The sequence below is a fragment of the Empidonax traillii genome, unplaced genomic scaffold (genome assembly GCF_003031625.1).
Source record: "Empidonax traillii isolate 1590-97213 ecotype Southwest subspecies unplaced genomic scaffold, ASM303162v1 scaffold481:size658601, whole genome shotgun sequence".
NCBI classification, from domain to species: Eukaryota; Metazoa; Chordata; class Aves; order Passeriformes; family Tyrannidae; genus Empidonax; species Empidonax traillii.
The window spans coordinates 1-16995 of record NW_020955674.1 but is presented as its reverse complement, the minus strand read 5'-3'; the positions used below and the strand labels follow the sequence as shown (position 1 = coordinate 16995).

The window sequence follows — 16995 nt, the reverse complement described above, 5'->3', positions numbered from 1 at the left end:
TTTTTCATTTAGAATACAGATCACAAGGCCACATTCTCTGAAAAGGCTAATATCATTAACTTAATGGAGCTATGCTGGCACCTGCTTTTGACTTCTACTGAAGCTACAACTTGGACCTCATTCTTATTACATCATCAACAAAGCAAATTTCAGTGTTCTGAAAACTGCTGCAAAGGGCTGGTTGCTGCCACGGTCAGTTGATATGCAACATAAATTTTTTTTCGGACCATGTTTTTCCTAATTTGTCTGTCTTCTTTTATCCTCTCCATTTGTATTATTTATAGGTTATGGAACTCCTGAAGTTACAATGCCTTGCTGGAGCTCTAAGTCATCTATGCTGTTCACATCTCTGCTGTGGATCACTGTGAATAAATGACTGAGTGAGTGCTGTCAGCCAGCTGCAGTTTTATTTTTCCTATGGCATCAGAAAAGAATAATGCTGCAACTGAACAGTTTTTCAGTGATTGATATGAGGACTGACAGGAGAGGGTCCTGTAAATTTTCTCTGCTATTTTGTCCTCACACATGCCTTTAGATGAAGGATAGAGGCATTTTTCATTACGACACTGGTGGCTTTTTAAATTATGTCAGGATCACTCTATGTTTTCACTCTCAAAAAAAAAAAAAAAATCCTAATTAGTGTCTTTCTCACATCCAGGCTGTACTAAGTTCCCAGTGATGGACAGAAAGATCATATGGGAAAAAAATATGCCACGATATCTTCCAGGAGAACAACTCCCTTAGCCTGGTCTAAGCATGCGCAAGACACCCTTGCATCTCTCTTCAGCTGGTCTCTGTGGGGATTATGGATTACTTATTCACTTGATTTACGACGTCTAAACAAAACGCTGCCGACCGTTCACAGACCTCCATCCTCCCGCACCGCTCCGGGTCCCTCCCGGAAAGGCCGCGGGGGGCCCGTCCCGCCCCTTCCGCCGCCGCCGCCGCCGCCGCCCGGCGCCGCTTCCGGACGGTGATGGGGGGTGGCGGTGGCCGCCGCCGCCGCCGCCGCCGGGGACAGCGAGGGCGAGGGCGCGGAGGAACCGCCGTGGCGGATGCGGGCGCCGCGGCCCCGGCACTGAGCGGCGGGTGAGGCGGGGCAGCGGCGGGGACTGTGCCCGCGGGGCCGGGGTCGGGGCCGCCCCGCGGTGGGAGCCCGGCGGGGCCGCGGGTGCTGCCCCCGCTGCGGCGTTTGCGCCTCCCGGGCTGCGGGAGGGGAGGGCTGCACCGCTGCAGGGGCGGTGCTGGAGGAGATCGGCTTCGCCAACCGCGGGAGGGGGACCAGCCTCCTGTGCCGTCTGCCCGCACTAAAATCCGCTCGGCCGTGATTGCGCGCCGGTGCCGGGCACATCGCCGGGGTCTGACCGCCCGCCGGGCCCTCCGGGCCGGCCCGTGAGGGACCAGCCTGCGGCTGGGGGCATGTCCTGCGGTGCTCGGGGTGAAGTGTTCAGTGCTTGGCCCCCTCGGTTTCCGTCTGAACTTTGTAAGCGTCAATAGGAGACGGAGTATGAGGGTGGTCAGGGCACCGCGGGGGTGCCGAGCGGCACCGGGGCACAGCTCGGGGAGGCCTGGCCGTGCGGCCCCTGTGCGCTTCGTTTGGGTGTCTGGCGAACCCTGTGGGCTCTGATTCCCGTGTCAGCCTGCGCAGCAAACAGATCGTTCCTGGACATGATGCTTTGTGTCAGTCGTGCAGTCAGATAACCAAACAGTTGGACCGGGTTCAAAACAGATACTCAGCGGTCTTACTATTTCTTTCTGTAAAATTGGTGGGGTTTCTAAGGGCGAAGTGTTTAGTACTGAGTAAAAATGCTTTTAAGCGTGGAAAAGTGCTGTTACTGGTTTGCATGTGTGCTGTTCGAGTGTCAGGATTAAATGGAGGGGTCTGCCTTTGGGGGACAGGTTTTGTGAGAGTTTGAGGCTTGAGCGTGCTCAGAAATACCCACTCAGTCTCTTAAATCTATATTGCTAATGTATTAGGTGGCCTCAGACCAGTCACTTAGTCATTGCTGATTGCTATTAAAAAAAACCCCAAGAACTTCAAAAGGGTAGATTTTTTTAGCTCAGTAAGTTAACTGAAGAAGTGGCAAATGATAAGTAGTTTTAATGTTCAGATGTTTATCGGTTTGTAAGAAGTCTCATGGCTTTGTATTTGAGGCTTCAGTTTGCAAAATTAATTTTATGAGAATGCAACACGCATTCTGTGTTGTAAGATGACTTGATGGAAGATTCCATTTGGCCAAGTCTACTCTGTGGCCACAGAGGTCCCTCGTGCAACTGGACACGGAGCCTGTGCCGCCTCCACAGAGCAGCTGATCATGCTGTGCTCTGGAGTGGCAAGAGCTGACGACAGTTTCTGGCATTTAAGTGCCCCTCGTGTTTGATAGGGGGTGCCTCTTGCTGGATATCAGAGGTAAGGGAAGTCCCGTGGTCTTGTTCTTTCTTTTGCTTTCTGCGATACAGAGAAAAGGTAGAATTAACCTGCAGGATTAGCATGAGGTGATTTTTATACTAAGTGGAAGGAATTTCTTTGGGAAGTTTTATAAACTTATGTTGTGTTGGTGCTGCTTAGATGTGAAGGAAATGTTTTGTAGATTAGTTAAGGGCAAGAATTCTAAATTACGTGGTTTGATGTTCTATACAATCTTTTTAATGGCTGGTTGGGGTGTTATTTTGGTAGAATACAGTTAAAAACACAGCTTGGCCTATGATTTGCAATCTTTCTGGGTCTATGTTATCACTTTTCTTTGTCCAGAGCTCAGTTTTGCAGCCTTGAAGCTGGAGGCAAAGTACTTGACACCTGATATTTAACATGTGAAATGTTCAAGAGCTTGTACAAATATTAATGAAATACTATGAATTACATGCTATGATAAGTGGTGGAGTACTTGATCAGTTGTTCAAAAATCACTTGTATGTGCCTTGAATTATGTCAGTAGGATAAAAAATGTTTTGGTTAGCTGGTTAGTATATTAGGAGTTGAGCTGCTCTTAGTGTTCACTTGAGTGTAATACAACCTGTATGGCTTAATGAGGTGTAAAAATAAGGGAGCAATATGCACGCTGTTCAGTTTGCTGCAATATGTAACTGCACTTAGTGGTTCTCAAGACAAATATGTTTGCCTTTCAGGACTTTCTGTAGTAGCTGCTGTCAGTCTTGCATGGAGGTGTCCCAACAAAAAGACTGCTAAGCATCTATAGCTAATATTTGATCCACATGCTACACTCCAACAAATAATTCTCAAAAAGCTCATCTTCCTCAGCTGCTTAAAACCCAAGACTAAACTAGTGTTACTTTAAGAGATTTCTTATCTTGCATTCATTTTCAGTGAGTGACTTTGACTACAGTTAAGCTACTGCTGATAATCTCACTTATGATAGCAAAGGTCTTAGTGCTATGCTTAGTGCTAGGCTGCAGGAATATTTCTGCATTTGAAATCACTGAATTCTTACTTCATGAGACTACCCAATTTTTCTGTCTCATGGTGGGCATTGTGCTGTGTTTGATCGATTTTATATATAGTATGGTAACCACTGTATTTAAAAACCCTTGAAAATTTGTGTATTGTTTTTGCAAGTGTTGTTTTTATCCTTTTTTTATAAGATACCATACTATATCTGGTGGCATTTAGAAGGTAATGATTAAGTCACTGTATGCTATATGGCAGTGAAATCTTTGGTGCTGTTTGCTTTAAATAAGCATTGAAGAATTTAGAGTTTCCAGGAAGAACAGGTGACAGGCTTCTGATGTAAGTCAGCAGAGTAGCCGAGACTTTTGCTGCATAACAAGGCAGTGCTGTGTGTTCTTTTTCCAGCAGAGCATTACTAAGTTGGTATGTGACAGTAGCCTTACTATTGCAGGCTGGCTCAGCACATGTTTTTGTGTAAAGCTTTTTTGTGCTGGGAAACAAGGCCTCAAACATGGGTCTTGCCCACATTGCAAAACAGCAGCTTTGGCACAGAAGAACTTTTCCCCTGAGGTGTGAGATGTGCTCTTGGACCAGCAGACCCAGCAAAAGAGAGGCTGAGTTGGAATTGCCTATATTCAAACTTCAGCTTGAAACCTTCTACAAAGAGATGTAAGTGAAATCACTTGAGGTCTGAAATTCTTCATCATCCTTCCTAAAATTCCTCCCAAGTATGGTAGGAATTGAACCTAGGGGATAAAAAATCAAGAGGCATGTCAGCAAGGCTGTCTTGGGTATATGAGGGCAGGTGGTGGAACAGTAAATGGTACTGGTAGAGTTCTGCATGTGTGTCTGGAATAAACAGAACCAAACAGCTTTCTGCTAACTGCTGTGGACATAACTACCATCATGTTTAACTGCTCAGCTATGATTCTGGTGTGATCAAGTTTTGTTTCTGTAACAAGTTTGCAGCCTATGTTAGTGTGATATTAATGCTATTTTTCCTTGGCTAGAGTAGTGAAAAGCAGATTCAACTTCCCACATTTTTACCTCAATATATTGTCTCAAAGTCTGTAAGCTAGGAAAGTTAGGGACTTAACGGTGAACTGGCAATAAATCAGTAAAGGGATGGCAATAAATCAGTAATGGATAATCATTTTAAGAGAGGCTAATTTTCCATATTTAAATATGCACCTATACTTTGTATACTCAGCCTCTCAGAGGCATCTCATTTCTTAAAATGCCCTAACCAAATTGTAGGAATGTTCAAAACTCATAAAGTACCATTGTTTTTTTAAAAAAGTTAATCCTTATACACATGCGCTTCATAGTGAGCTGTGTTCATGCTCTTACTTGAAAGGTTGGGGAAGGAAAATGGGACACACGTTACGTACTGTTGATGAGCTTGCCAAGTGTAAGTCACAGTACCAGGAAATCAAGTAGCAGGATACAGACGTTGCTGATGGCAGGTGAAAAGTGTATTTTGCCCTCTGACACTTAAGTCTGTGCTTGCTTTGTGTTACTCATGCGTGTTACTCATCAATAAATAATGTTATCCTATATTTAGCTTCAGCAATAAAACCAGTAATGGGGAAGGCAAGGTAGTTACCAGTGCTTTTTTCTTTCAGAAGACAGGTACGTTATCCAGGGGACTTAGTCTGGTGTGTGTTGTAAATGTTATGTAGCATTCTTCAGCATCAAAAATGAACAGGAGCAATTGGACACAGGGATCTGTACTGTATTCCAGGTGCTAAGATTGAAGTGTAAAAAGCACTTCCCCTAATAAAGTATGGAAGTGTCACTAATTGAGTAGTCTGAAGGGGAAGGCTGTTTCAGTATTCTAAGAAATGGCCTTGTCATCAAAACTGAACTTTACTATTGCTGTTGAGATGAAATTAGTTATGAGCTGTGTGTTTAAATTTGTATTTTGTGTTGATTTCTTTATCTGCTCCAGCTGGTTAAAGGTCTTGTCACTGACAGGGTTTAAAAGCAGGAGCTGGTCCTATCAGCTGCATCTTGGGGTTAATGTAGACTTTCTCCCAGGTCCAGCCCATAGTGACCTTTGATGGGTATGCTCATTGCACATTTGGATGGGTTTTATTCTGGCAGTGCCACATGAAGAAAGACAAGGCTGTTGTTAGGCTAGCTGACTTGTGACAAATGAACAGAATTCTTAGGTTAGGGAGAGTTTCCTGCTTTTGTCCTGAGAAGTTGCTGTGGTTAGAAGACAAATCAGTAAGTTGAGTGTATTTGTAGTGAGTCTACATGCACTGCTTTTAGAAAACTTGTGATGATTACTCTTATGAAAACCACTGTGATTAACAATTTCTTTTTAAGTATTTCATCTCTGTTTCTGAGTAAGGGAAGTTGGAAGTTCAGATAAGCAACTCAAGTTTGTTTCTTTTTACTGGATGTTTTTGATTTAGTATAAGAATAATGTTGATAACAAACTGATGTTTTAGTTGTTGTGAAGTGGTCCTGACCTTAAGTTGAGGAATTTTTGGTTTCCCCTGCTCTGTCAGGTAAGCAGTTGTAGTGTGCATCACTTGTTTTTCTTGTGTGTTGTCTCTCTTTATTATTTTAATCGTTCATTATATTTTACTTGATTATTAAAGTGTTTGTGGGCAAATGGCTCCATGACACCTAGCTGCCACCCGGGGTTAAACAGCAACCCTGAAGTAAGGTAAAAATATGTAATACAAAAAAGGTCAATTAACAGATTAGTAATTGCAAATTAAATGTAATCATTTCTTTTATTACTAGCTGTGTAAGCAAAGTAGTTGTTACAGTCCTTTTGAGCCAGACTTTCAAAAATAGTAAGATAACATAAAAACGAGAACATACCTTTTTATACGGAGAAGGAAGAGTATAGAATATCCTGATATTCTGGTAGTTTTTCTATGGATTTTTGGCAACTATTTAAATCAAGGTATTAAAGCTTATATACGGATTGACGTATATGGAGTTTTGAGAAATTTAAGCTATGAATCAAGTACAGGTTGTTAATATACAATCAGCTCCTGAGAGAATATCTTGAGAAGTACCACACCCTTAATTATTTTAGAAGGGCAAGTTTGATTTGTGTGCTCATTTTTCTTCTAAAATATTACTTTTGCACTGCTGGGAAATTCCACTGAACAAATTGAATCTTCTCTGATACAGTATAAAATAGCTTGTGTTTCTGTTAGGTGAAAGCCAGAAGAAAAAGTTGCATCCAATAATTATATTAAGAGCAAAATAGGTACTACACCTCCTTAAAAAGAGACGTGAGAAGAAGAGCTTCTGTTTTTGAAAGAGCTGTGCCCCTGATAAAGATATAGAACTGTGCTGAATATTCATTATGGGTTTGAGTACCAGTTTACTATATACAGAAGCTAAATAATAGATTAAATACACTGTTTCTTTGCTTTCATTTTGAAAGCCTTGAATGATGCATGTGACGCTAGTGTATTGTACTCTCTTGTATTTTCTGAGATTTGGTTGGCATGATTGAAGCATTCTAGTTAATTAGGCTGTTTTTTTGAGTACAAAAGAGCTGTGAAATTGTAGCTGTTTCTTAGATGGTAGCTGTGCATGAGCCACCAAATATAAATTATGCACAAATCCATTCTGTACTGCTGTGGGTCTTAAATATTTTATAAACTTTTCAGTACTTTTACTTCACTGGTAGCCTTTCAAAGTTTTGTCATGTATTCCACATAATGTCCTGTAGTTAACTTTTTTCTGGTTGTTGTTCTGGCGACTTGTCACCACCATGTGACTGAAATGTTGCTGAGCTGTCTCTCCTTCCTTCAAACATTATTCTGTAGTCAGGAACCCAATTACTGAGAAATCTGCATGAAAAGAATACATCTCTTCTGGTTTTGGTGTGTTACTATGTTGTCTACTAGCACATCACTTTTAATGATGCTTTAAAATCGAAGCAAATGCTTCATTTCTAGTAATGTTATTTTTGAAAGCTGAATATTTTAAAGGATTCACAATACAATAAGCATCTAAATTACTGAGATCAAAGAAAGATAATTGTATATTGATGGTACAACCATCATATTTCTAAGATACATCAGGTCAATATTTTTGTAGATATCTAGGTTTACTTCAAAGCGAATGGAGGGAAAATGTCGTGCTACCAAAGCGTCAGTATATATTTTAAAACACTGGAATATATTGGACCAGTAATGTGTTATTTCAGCTGTAATTCAATTTTACGTGGTTAGTAGCTATACTTTCTTCCATAGTTGATGAACTGCAAACAGATGAAAAGACTAATGATTGATCTGGTATTCAAACATAGTAGTATTTGGTTTTCATTGTCTATTGTAATTTATAATTTTGTTATAAATAAGTAAATAAATCAGAGATGGTTAAAGTGTTCTAGATATGTATAGGAAATATTCTACTTCTTCTAAGCTTTAAATTTCTATATAGGAGCAAATGAGATAATCCTAATTTAGTTTTGCTTGAATAAAAAAAAATTCAAAGCATTTTTGTATTACCTAAGAAATTGTGGGTTTTAGCTGTCTCTTATACAAAACGTCCTGGGCTAATTAAGCATCTAAAATTGCACAACAGACACTGGCATTTCAGTAATCTTTGATAAACATTCTGGTCTTGTCTCCTTCTCGGGTATCAGCAGGTCAGTTTGATTGGTGGATAAAGAAGGACCATGGCAGGCAATAACCAACTTTGCATTCGACGTTGGACTACCAAGAACGTGGCCAAGTGGCTGAAGGAAGAAGGCTTCTGTGAATATGTGGATGTTTTGTGCAATAGACATAGGCTAGATGGAATTACACTGCTGACACTTACGGAGTATGATTTGCGATCCCCTCCGTTGGAAATCAAAGTCCTGGGGGATATCAAGAGACTGATGCTATCTATACGCAAACTGCAGAAGCAACATCTTGATGTCCTAGAAGAGCTGGGTTACAACAGTGACAGTCACATTGGCACAGTGTGCCCAGCTGGTTCACTGCAGGGTACAGACTGGTTTTGTAATGGGGAAGTACCTCGGGACTATGATGGACTAATGACTGACCTGAGTGGTGATCAGTATCAGTATGCAAACGGAAAGAACAAACATGCCACACGGAGACTGGACCCCGAGTACTGGAAGACAGTTTTAAGTTGTGTGTATGTTTTCATAGTGTTCGGCTTTACATCATTCGTTATGGTTATAGTGCATGAGCGAGTACCTGACATGCAAACATATCCACCTCTACCAGACATATTTCTAGATAGGTAAGAAATTTTCTTTTAAAACAAAATAGTAATAATGGTTAAAATATAGGCTGTCTTTGTTTTCAAAGTTCCATTTGCTCTAGAAGACGCCTCTGCAAAATACTAATTAGAACGTAGTAGATCATTCTGGTAAGATTGAAATGTACCTCAGTTGGATGCGGAGATTTAGTCTTGGAAGAAAATAAATTGAGCTGTTATTTTACCAAGTTTGTATTTATTTAAATCTTTAGCTCACTACAACATAGGACTTAGTTCATGCATCCTCACTTTCTAGTAAAAAGCATGATGGTCAGCTGACATAGATAGGCAGCCATATGCATTTTCTGAAATCCAGTTGTTGCTATGAAGCTTAACATGTCTTGATATAGAAAAACTTTCGATGAAGGAATATTTTCTTATACAGTGCCTGCTCAGTTTTGTAAAGAAAATATTCTACTCCAGGCAAAAAGAGACACAATATCAAAGGTCAAATTCTAGTCATTGCCTACAGATTATTGAATTAAAGGATAAATGCTCCCTTTGAGGAAGTGTACTTGCAGCACAGAGAACTTCACTGCCTAGAGAGTTTTAAAAGGCAAGCTAAACTGTTTAAAAGTTCAGTCTCTGTGATCTCCTTACTCCTGCCAGTAATTTCCATTTTCATTAATGGCTTTCAAGAAGTCAGTAGGAGTCTAATCTTTTGACTAAGTGTGCAGAATCCCCCCTAAATTTGTATTAACTCAGCAAGGATGTACCACATCCAGCAGAGTCAAAGAGAGAAGAGAGAACAGGAGCTATTTTGTTCCCAGGGTGCTACTGTGGTATTCAGTGGGCAGGAGGATAGGGATGTTAGAAAGCAGCAGCTCACAAAACAATGAGAGGAGATTACTACAGAGCTCATATCTGAGCAGCTCTTGGCTACTCCTTTGTATCACGGGGAGCACAAAACTACAAGCAGCAGCCTCTCTGAAATCTGTTGATCTGTATTTTGGTGATTGCAGGATAGAAATTTTTACTGGTGTCATGTGTGTGCAAGAAAGTTTTTTAAATTTTCAAAATTTCATTGATAATCACTACATGCAGACCTTCTAGCCTTCCTTGTCAAAAGATTTATTTGCCCTGACACTTTTCTGTGCAGTTTTGCTTCATTACAAGTATTTAGGATTTTAGGCTTTGCAGCATTTCATGAATTGTGTTGACATAGCATTCTTACAAGCATAAGCAGCATAATTGACATGATACAAGTTTGTGTCAGAATGAAAAAGGTTGTTGGGAAACAATGGAACACATTCTGTCAGTAAATCACATATGTAAATTAGGAGACCATAGTAGAGATTTTCTCTGACAGTGAATTCTGTGCAAATGTCTGCGGGAAATACATTATTAGAGAGGAGATAATGTAATTAAAAATATTTCAAATTCTATTTCATTCAGTCTAACAAAAGAATTTTTGGCTGTAGTTTATACTGTTGTCAGATGAATGCAAATTAGTTTTGAGGATAGAACTTTAAATGCCCTTATTTTCAATACTGAGACTAGGAAAAAAATTAGGCCTTTGTATTAACTTTCTTGCTTTGTCCATTCTTTTTTTTTTTTTTTCAGTGTCCCTAGGATACCATGGGCTTTTGCTATGACTGAAGTATGTGGAGTAATTCTTTGCTACATTTGGCTGTTGGTTCTTCTGCTTCACAAACACAGGTAGAGTATATAAAATCCAAATTAACCGGTACTTTAATTCAGAGGAAGAACCGTAACAAGAATTTACAATGATTGTTTGAGAGTATCCATTCAGTACAAATCTTGTCAGCTCCTAGTATGTCCCTGTTAAAATGGATTAGGGAGGATTTAATCAAGAATAATGACTTGTGAGTCTTTCAAAGGAGTAATCTGAATTTGCTTTTCTACCATACCTATAAGTAATTTCCTTCAGAAGATATATATTTTTCTTTTTTCAGAGAGTTGTCAGTCTATACTCTCCTACTGTAGTAGTTTTATCTATAAGAAAATCCTAAAAGAATGAATTTCCACAGTTTGCTTTCACTGAAGGTAGAAAACACTTTTGTGTGCACGCATATTTTAAGTTAAATTTTTACTGGTTTATTGATTTTTATCAGTTTGCCAACAAAAGGTGTGAGTGCCAAAGCTTTTGGTACTTTTTGGTAAGTAAGCTTGCTACAGTGACTCACGCTGTCATGTGTAACCATATCTTGACAATACTACTTAATTTTTAAAAAATGTTGTAAAACTTGCAGCAGGGATGAAGGGACTTCATGGGATTAAGCTGGGGTGAAGTGTTTTTATCATAACTTTCCTGGTTCCAGTTCTTGTGTACTTTTCCCAGATCTATACTCCTGCGCAGGATGTGCAGCCTCATGGGGACAGTGTTTTTACTACGTTGCATTACAATGTTTGTTACCTCACTCTCGGTGCCAGGCCAGCACTTGCAGTGTACTGGAAAGGTAAAAACATAATCATACCTGTAAGATTTTTTTTTTAAAAGACAACACAGTTTAGAGCATTTTAAGATTGTTGTGACTACAATGTTAGATGTGTGTTTTTTAAGAACAACATGTTTCTCTCCTGTTTCCTTCCATGCTTCTGTATTAATTACCATACGAAGGCAAGCATCCTTAGGGGTCTTGGAAGCACTTGGGACTTCAGAGAGGATACAGTTACTTGGGGAAGGGCGTTCAGAATATTTCACAGTGTAAACCAGAGAAAATACACCAAGGCGTGCACTTAAGATACAGACTTCATGAAAAAAGGCTGAAAGGGTAGTAATCACTTCTTTGTCTTGTTGAATGTATGGTTTTGAAAAAGACCCCAATAAATTATTATTATTTCACCCCTTCTCATAAGGGATATTCCATAGAACATGGGATTTAAGGTTTCATCCTGACTTTTAGTTAGGAAAGGTTTGAGCTGAACAAATTGAAAGCTTGACAATAGGGAAGCGGAATACATTCAAAAAAAGTTGGCAGACTCTGCAGGCAGATCACTTGCAACAAAGTACTTGCTCCAAATTCCAGTATTCATCAGAGGTAGGATGAATACAATTAATTGTAGTTACTAATGTGACTCACTGCCACAGCACATCCAAAGATGTGCTAACCTGCATTTTAATAAAAGGCACAACGTGATAAATGGTATTAAACATATATAGTCCAATACAAGTAACTTGAAGGACATACTGTTTGGACAGTGGCATTGGAACTTACTAAAGGTTAATGTCACTGTTCTTCAGTTGTATGGCAATGTTTGGGCAAAACTCCAGCGGGCATTTGCAATATGGAGTGGCTTTGGAATGACTCTGACTGGAGTACACACCTGTGGAGACTACATGTTCAGTGGGCACACTGTCGTCCTGACCATGCTCAACTTCTTTGTCACAGAATGTAAGTACAGAGTGTCAATACTCAAATGTCCTTAAGTATTAAGAATACATACTGCTTGCTGTCAGCCAGGGGTGTGAGAGTGTAAATATTTAAATGTCCTTAAGTATTAAAGAGTATCTGCTCCTTGACTTCCTCAGAAATTTGAGAGTGTAACATTTAAGCAAACAAATACAAATTCAGATTCCTGTGCTGTTTCTCAGGTTTGTGACAGTGATCTTGCAGACAGGAAAAGAACACCATCACCTAGATTAATGAGGGGATGAATAGGGCACTTGAATTAATGTGTGAGCCAAGAAATTACAAAGGCTTTCTGGCTTGCTACTGGGAGAGTACTGGGGAATATAAAACTGTCTGTTGCCATACACTTCCCTGGGTATCTGCCACTGACCTCTGTCAGCCAAAATACCTGGCTAGAGGGCCATATGTTTAGTATTATCTGTAAAGTCCAAATACCAAGCTTTAAAATGTGTGAGAATATGTGAAACAGTGGTACTCTCCTGTAAATAAGTGTGACTTGATACATAATATAGCAAGAAAAGATAATTAGTTTGAGTTCACCTATGATGGATTGATTGCAACAACAGTAATGTAAGTTTCATTACATTTTCCCCCTTATAACGTAGAAAATGGCTGATTTTCATTAAAACAAGTTGGTTGAACAAAGGATCCTAAGCCATTTTTGGGATGCTGTATTAATCCAGAAGTGCATTTGTAAATGAAGTCACGAAGTGATAGACATATATAATTTGTTGGGTTGTTTTGGTTGGATTTACAGGACCTCTATACAGTATTTCCAAATAAAGACAGTAATTTCATGACATTTTTAGATGAAACATCTTTATAAACACATCAAATGTCCAGGTCTGGATTCTGTAGTAACCCGGATTTTTGAGACATTCAAAGTTAATAATTTTCTGTTTTCTCCTAGATACGCCAAGGAGCTGGAACTTCTTGCACACCTTATCCTGGGTCCTGAATCTCTTTGGAATCTTCTTCATTTTGGCTGCACATGAACATTATTCTATAGACGTCTTCATTGCCTTTTACATCACTACAAGACTCTTTTTGTATTACCACACATTGGCTAATACTAGAGCATATCAACAGAGCAGGAGAGCAAGGATCTGGTTTCCAATGTTTTCTTTTTTTGAATGCAACGTTAATGGTACTGTTCCAAATGAGTATTGCTGGCCCTTTTCAAAACCTGCCATACTGAAAAGATTGATTGGCTGAAGACTATGTGGGTCAGTTCAGACTTTTATGAAGTGTTAGGACTAAGATCCTACAGGGCTAGGTGGGGGGGTGGGGGGAAGACAACATTTTTCACTCCATGATCTCCTCCTCCTTGCCTTGTTTCTTAGATTCTTAGCCATAAAATGGGGTTCCCATACTTCAAAGGGATGTGCTTTGTTTTCTTTCTGTGAAAATAGAAAACAATGCAGGAACGGGTGCAGGCTATCAGTGAACCATGACTATAAACCAGAATACTTTTACCCTTAGAAAGGTTCTGTGTGAATATTTGTGGAAGTTTAACCTAAACGTGCTTGCATTGAATATAATACACCCTTTACAGGTCCAAATAATCTCTGTTACCTGAATGGCAGCCTTTAGATATACTAACTAAAAAATTAGAACTTTATGAAGTCTTTGAAGAAAGCAGTATAGTTCCTTGCTGAAAGGGTCTCTTAACTGTTAAATAACAAGTCTTAAAGTGTAATTGACAATATAAATGGTTTGCATACAGGTTGCCAAAAATTAAAGTCTCCCTTGTGGCTATGCAGTGATTATATTTTTTAAGAAGAATTTATTTAGTCTAGCCTATCAGTTGTCTATATGGTTGTTTTATCACTTGAAGGTTTTCTCTTTTGTGTTTAAATGCGTTAAAGTAAATGGAACAGCCACTGAACGTAAAGATAACTTAGCTTTAGTGACTTTAAAGCCACAAAGTAACTTTTGTGTGGTTCTGATTGCTTTATATCCAAACCTGTGCATGCTTTTCAGGGGCAGCTCTTTCACGTTGGAAAAACAGAACAATTTTCTTCATGTATCTTACTGTCCCATAAATGGATGGGAAAAATGCATGTAGTAACTCTTTCAGGAAAAGTAATATTAGTGAGTGTTGGATATAGTGCTCATATTGATGTATGTTTTAGCACTCTGGTGTCAACAATATGGTGAATATCTCTAGATAGATATGTATATGCACAGTATATTTGGTTATATATATAAACACAGTGTATGTTTTTCTAAAAGTATGAAAAGAAACTGGTTCTTAAATTAAGTTGCTCATTTACTACCCTGAAAGATAAAAGTACCAAGTTTTGCTTGTTAAAGAAAACAAACCACAGCCCACAACAAAACCTCCTCCAAACCCTCAAACCAGCACTCCGAGTCCGTAATGCATAAGCAAGGTCACACGGTGATCTGTTATGCAGTGGATTGTAAGGGGACAGTACTAATGTTGGCTGTAGAGCTGTAGGCTGTTGAAATTAGATTTATGCTAAATGAAAACTGATAGGTACAAGGTACAGATCATAAAAGTGGTATAGACCTTTTCATTTGATTATTGTGATTTCAGAATAGGTGATAAGTGCAAAAGGTAGTGTTAAGTCAGCTTTAGAAAGTTACATAAAGCAGTTCCAGCTTGGTACAAGCTGACTTAATGAGCACAATGTACTTGTGTGTGCATGGAAATGAATCCACTTAGAATTTGCCAGTTTTGTATTCGGAGGCCTGTTACCTACTGAGGGCTACTCCTTGCTGTATTATGTTCCTTTTATAAACCTCAATTGTACTAACTCGACTGTCTTACAGTCTTCATAGTGTATTACTTTTGTAACTTAATTTGGCTCCTTTTCCACAGAGAAACTGTGCATCTTGAAGTATCTCTGCCAACTGTATTGAGCACATGTACATTGTACTATTCTGCAGACTTTTATATTTGTAACATTCCAATTTTCTACCAAAATTGCAGGTTTAGTACTATATTGTTCAATCTGTCATAGCCTGGTGGCTCTTGCCTTCCAAATTGGGGGAGTATGCTTACACTTAAGAAAAAAGGAGAAAATATTTTGAAATATTTAAATACGTGTCATTTGCTGTTCTTAACTTTCTGATTTCAGAAAGGTAATTTGAACATTCCTCTTGAGACTTTATAATGAAAGAGCTCTATTTGTTAATTTATTTGCCTTTGCAATGCACACAGTTATGAATGCTATTTTTCTAAATTCTAGGAAACATCTGTTCTCAGAATGTGCAGGATTGTATTCTGAGTTATATGGAGAGGTATGCAATTAAATTTGCAAAGCTGTTGATTCTGAAAATAACCATGTGAGTGCTAACTGGCATAGCTGTGTCTAAACTGAAAAATTATTTTGCAACTTAAGACATGCACGAGAATTTTCAAATACAGCCCAGTGTAGCAATGTTTACATAAAGCTTTCATTTCAATACTACTTTTTTTTAAAAATGAAGTTCATATACTTTGAAACATAAGGTTTTCTCTTTGTTCTAATTTAATTTTTCAAAGTCTGTTGAGTAAATTATGTTTTAAATCAGCATTGTCTATCATTGTTTTTTAAAGGAAGCTTGCTCTGTTGTGCTGTTTCCCTTGATACTAAATATACGAGCCCAAGATAAGTAACATAAAGAACTTGGTTTGTTAGCGTTGGAGTGGGTTAAAATGTTGTCAGGATTAATTGTTCTCTACTGTTGTGGAAATTCATTGTCTGTATATAAACATGACAGAGGAAGGCTTGAAATAGAAGACAGAAAAATCTAGTCTCGCATGCAAAAGAACACAGGTTATTCTGTAAAGTTCATAATGTAAGCTTTATTGCTAATTAGATGGAAACAAGTTGGAAGTAGCTGACAGGCTTAAAATTTTATACCTCCTTTTTGAAAGAGTCACTGTTTTAAAAGCATTTTCCTGCTTCTTCTCCTGGCAAGCACTTTTAAGTAACAACAGCAGAGCATCACTGGGCCTGGGATTTATTGCTAAGTATGTTTGTTCATGGTTGTCCTCCTTTATGTTCATGCTTCAGTCTTCTCACTGTCGTTTAACATGTTGCACCTGTTTTGTGCTAAGTTGTCTTCTGCGGTCTGTGTGAGCATACACATAATCTGAATTTGGAGTAATGAATGAATTATTGTGTAATGTCAGAAATTGCCTTAACATCAGTCTAGGACTACAAAGTGCACAGACTAATCAAATACAAAAGGCTTAAGTTAGTAACCAGGCATAAAACAGAAGAGGAAGCTGACATTTTTCCCCTACCTTAGCAAAATTAGTAATATTTATAACTTGGCAACAGTCTTGAGCTCTTGCTTATTATTACATCTGGGCTATGCATGTACATACCTGCAAGGGATAGAAACGTAGGCACTCCCTCCATCTTTTTTCTTTCCTTTCTTCTACCTTACAGTACAGTTTCTTAGAATGGCTTTCCTAAAACTTTTGCCTCTACTTTTTCATTTCTCAAACATACCTTAGGTGGGAAAAAAAACCTCCTAAAAACAAAAAATAAAAAAATTAAAAAATTTTAATTAAAAAAATAAAACATTAAAATAATTAAAAAAAAAAAAAAAAAAAAAAAAAAAAAAAATTTAAAAAAAAAAAAAAAAAAAAAAAAAAAAAAAAAAAAAAAAAAAAAAAAAAAAAAAAAAAAAATAAAAAAACGTAAAAAAAAAAAAAAAAAACCACCAAAAAAAAAAAAAAAAGGTAAAAAAAAAAAGTTTACCACACTGTGAAAGCTGGCAAAGGCAAAAGGCTATGACGCGCCCTGCTTACAGGGAGGGCGCCCAGCGCTAAGCCGGTCGGGGCAGCCGGAAGGTGCCCACCGGACTCTTAGGTATCCCTGCCCCGGGGATGCCAGGGAGGTCCCTTTGCCCAGAGGGCCCTTCTCGCGCCCCCTCTTCAGCTCCAAGCCGCCGCTCTTCTTGACCACGCCGGTGCCTCCGCTGTCTTCTCCGACGGCT

General features: G+C 38.8%; 1 protein-coding gene across 7 annotated transcripts; it reads left to right on the top strand.

The window, feature by feature from the left end:
• Nucleotides 1-1015: 1015 nt before the first annotated feature.
• SAMD8 (sterile alpha motif domain containing 8) lies at nt 1016-15573 on the top strand. Of its 7 annotated transcripts, none has more exons than XM_027896100.1 (6): nt 1016-1089; nt 8037-8644; nt 10226-10321; nt 10965-11082; nt 11868-12018; nt 12947-15573. In XM_027896100.1, exons 2-6 carry the CDS (start codon nt 8070-8072, stop codon nt 13249-13251), a joined length of 1245 nt encoding a protein of 414 aa, XP_027751901.1. In that variant the 5' UTR covers nt 1016-1089; nt 8037-8069; the 3' UTR covers nt 13252-15573. The 7 variants fall into 7 exon arrangements, with proteins under 7 accessions (XP_027751901.1, XP_027751905.1, XP_027751904.1 ...); XM_027896104.1 differs by having other exon boundaries at nt 1023-1089; nt 8040-8644; XM_027896103.1 differs by lacking the exon at nt 1016-1089 and adding an exon at nt 1358-1483 and having other exon boundaries at nt 8040-8644.
• Nucleotides 15574-16995: the final 1422 nt, after the last annotated feature.